Below are 1858 nucleotides of genomic sequence, written 5' to 3'. Positions count from 1 at the left end.
GCCACCAATTTCATAACATTTTCCAACTTTCCACCAAATTGCTAATTTTTCCCAAAATGCCAACATCTATGTCAACAATGTTGATATAGATGTTTGTCCTTCACTACTAGATGTCAACATTGTTGACATAGAGGTGGCATTTTGAGAAAATTAGTCTTTTGGTGGAAAGTGAGAAAATGTTATGAAATTAGTGACAAATTAAGCGATTTCTCTATAATAAATTATAATTTAAGCTAAGGATAGTCCTTTAACTATTTTAAATCACTTAATAAATACTATTTTTAGGAACAAAATATCATGCTTTAGCTAGCAAGGGAAAGTGTATACCATGATTCTTGGACAAATATGTATATATATTTTTAAGGACAAATGTGTTATTAATTTTAGGGTTAATTACGACAGAATACCTAATGTTTTCGATTCGATACACTTAAATCACTTTTTTTTTTTTTTTCCGGAAAAAATACAAAACGTTACGTTTTAAGATATACCACCCTTAGCATTCTTGCCGTTAAAGGACGTTGCCACTTGGTGAACAAACCAATAAACTTTGGTCATAAATAAATCATCAATACTGTCTGAACGGTGAGAGGTCCATTTAAACGCACTTTATCATGACTATCACTGCCTAAGCAAACAAAACAAAGCCCTCTCTCTCTCTCTCTCTCTCTGCATTAGATATGCCGGGGACTCTGGAAAGAAGATCATCAACACTAAACCTGAACCTCTGCTTCACCAAGATCAAATTCCGTCCAACAATCTTCCAATCAACCAAACCCCAAACACCAGAAGATCACAAAGACCTTAACCAAACCAAAGACTCGATCTCGACGACGACGGTAACAAGAAACTTCAACACGCTCTACGAAGAAGAAGAAGAAGACGAAGCAGCAGATTTGGCGAGAGCCTTCGCGTCGGGGCGGTTCTTCATCGCGGTGCCGGGGCTGTCGAAGTCCTTCGTCGACGTGGCGGCCGGCGTGGCGGTGGTGGCGAAGATGTCGCCGGACCCGTACGGCGAGTTCCGGAGATCGATGGAGGAGATGGTGGAGGCGCGAGAGACGAGGCCGAGCAGAGAGTCGCTGGACGAAATGCTTCTGTGTTACTTGGCGCTCAACGCCAAAACCACTCACAACTCCATTATCGCCGCTTTCTCCGACCTCCTTATCACCCTCTAGTCTTCCCTGCCTCCTGATTCATTCTTCTATATTATTATTATTATTATTTGTGTAATTGGGTATATTATGTGCATGTTACTTCCTTGAATCGGAATCTATTTTTGTTTTTATTATCTAGATATAACTTGGACAAAGTTCTCCTTCCAAAAAAAAAAAAAAGTTAAGATGGGATAAATTAGGTTGCGTGAAATAATCATTCGTACACAAAGTTGTAATCACCTTACTTATGAGTATTCGTTTGGTGATTCATTTTATGTTCAGGCTTCTTTGACTATAAAAATACTAATATGAATGAGTAGCTTTAAAAAGACCAATATTTAAAAAAAGAAAAATACATAATAAAAACATCTCTTTAGCATACCATGTTATATATTAAAGACTACTTACTTTACAAATTGCATAAACAAAATGTTTACAAGAATTTTGACTAAAATATTATTAACTTCATATATTATTTCATTTTATGTTTTTCATTTTCAACTCTATTTTTACTCGAAATCTCTATTCTCGACTTTATCTCTATTTACATCCAAAATTCCAATAATCCATTTTCGAACAAATTAGTTTTTCGTACTTTTAATATTTTTGGCGCATTGTTCATGCGTAAAACGCGATCGTGGATGAATATAAATGATTCTAGTTTTTAGTTTTCGGTTGTTACCTAATTCTCTTGATAACGTTTA

The 1858-nt window shown here is 35.9% G+C and overlaps 1 protein-coding gene across 1 annotated transcript; it reads left to right on the top strand.

Annotated features, from left to right (window-relative positions):
- Positions 1–536: 536 nt before the first annotated feature.
- Positions 537–1609, top strand: LOC149388768 (transcription repressor OFP16-like). Its single transcript, XM_089624023.1, has one exon. It carries the CDS (start codon positions 681–683, stop codon positions 1173–1175), a length of 495 nt encoding a protein of 164 aa, XP_089480149.1. The 5' UTR covers positions 537–680; the 3' UTR covers positions 1176–1609.
- Positions 1610–1858: the final 249 nt, after the last annotated feature.

The sequence above is a fragment of the Urtica dioica genome, chromosome 8 (assembly GCF_054948205.1).
Source record: "Urtica dioica subsp. dioica isolate 48M chromosome 8, U.dioica_male_clone48M_v1_H2, whole genome shotgun sequence".
Lineage (NCBI taxonomy): Eukaryota > Viridiplantae > Streptophyta > Magnoliopsida > Rosales > Urticaceae > Urtica > Urtica dioica.
Note: the sequence above shows the minus strand (reverse complement) of the source record. Positions and strands in the feature narration are given on the sequence as shown.

Bases quoted from the DNA above. Each gene is read 5' to 3' on its own strand.
- LOC149388768 (XM_089624023.1), top strand. From the start codon at position 681: ATGCCGGGGACTCTGGAAAGAAGATCATCAACACTAAACCTGAACCTC.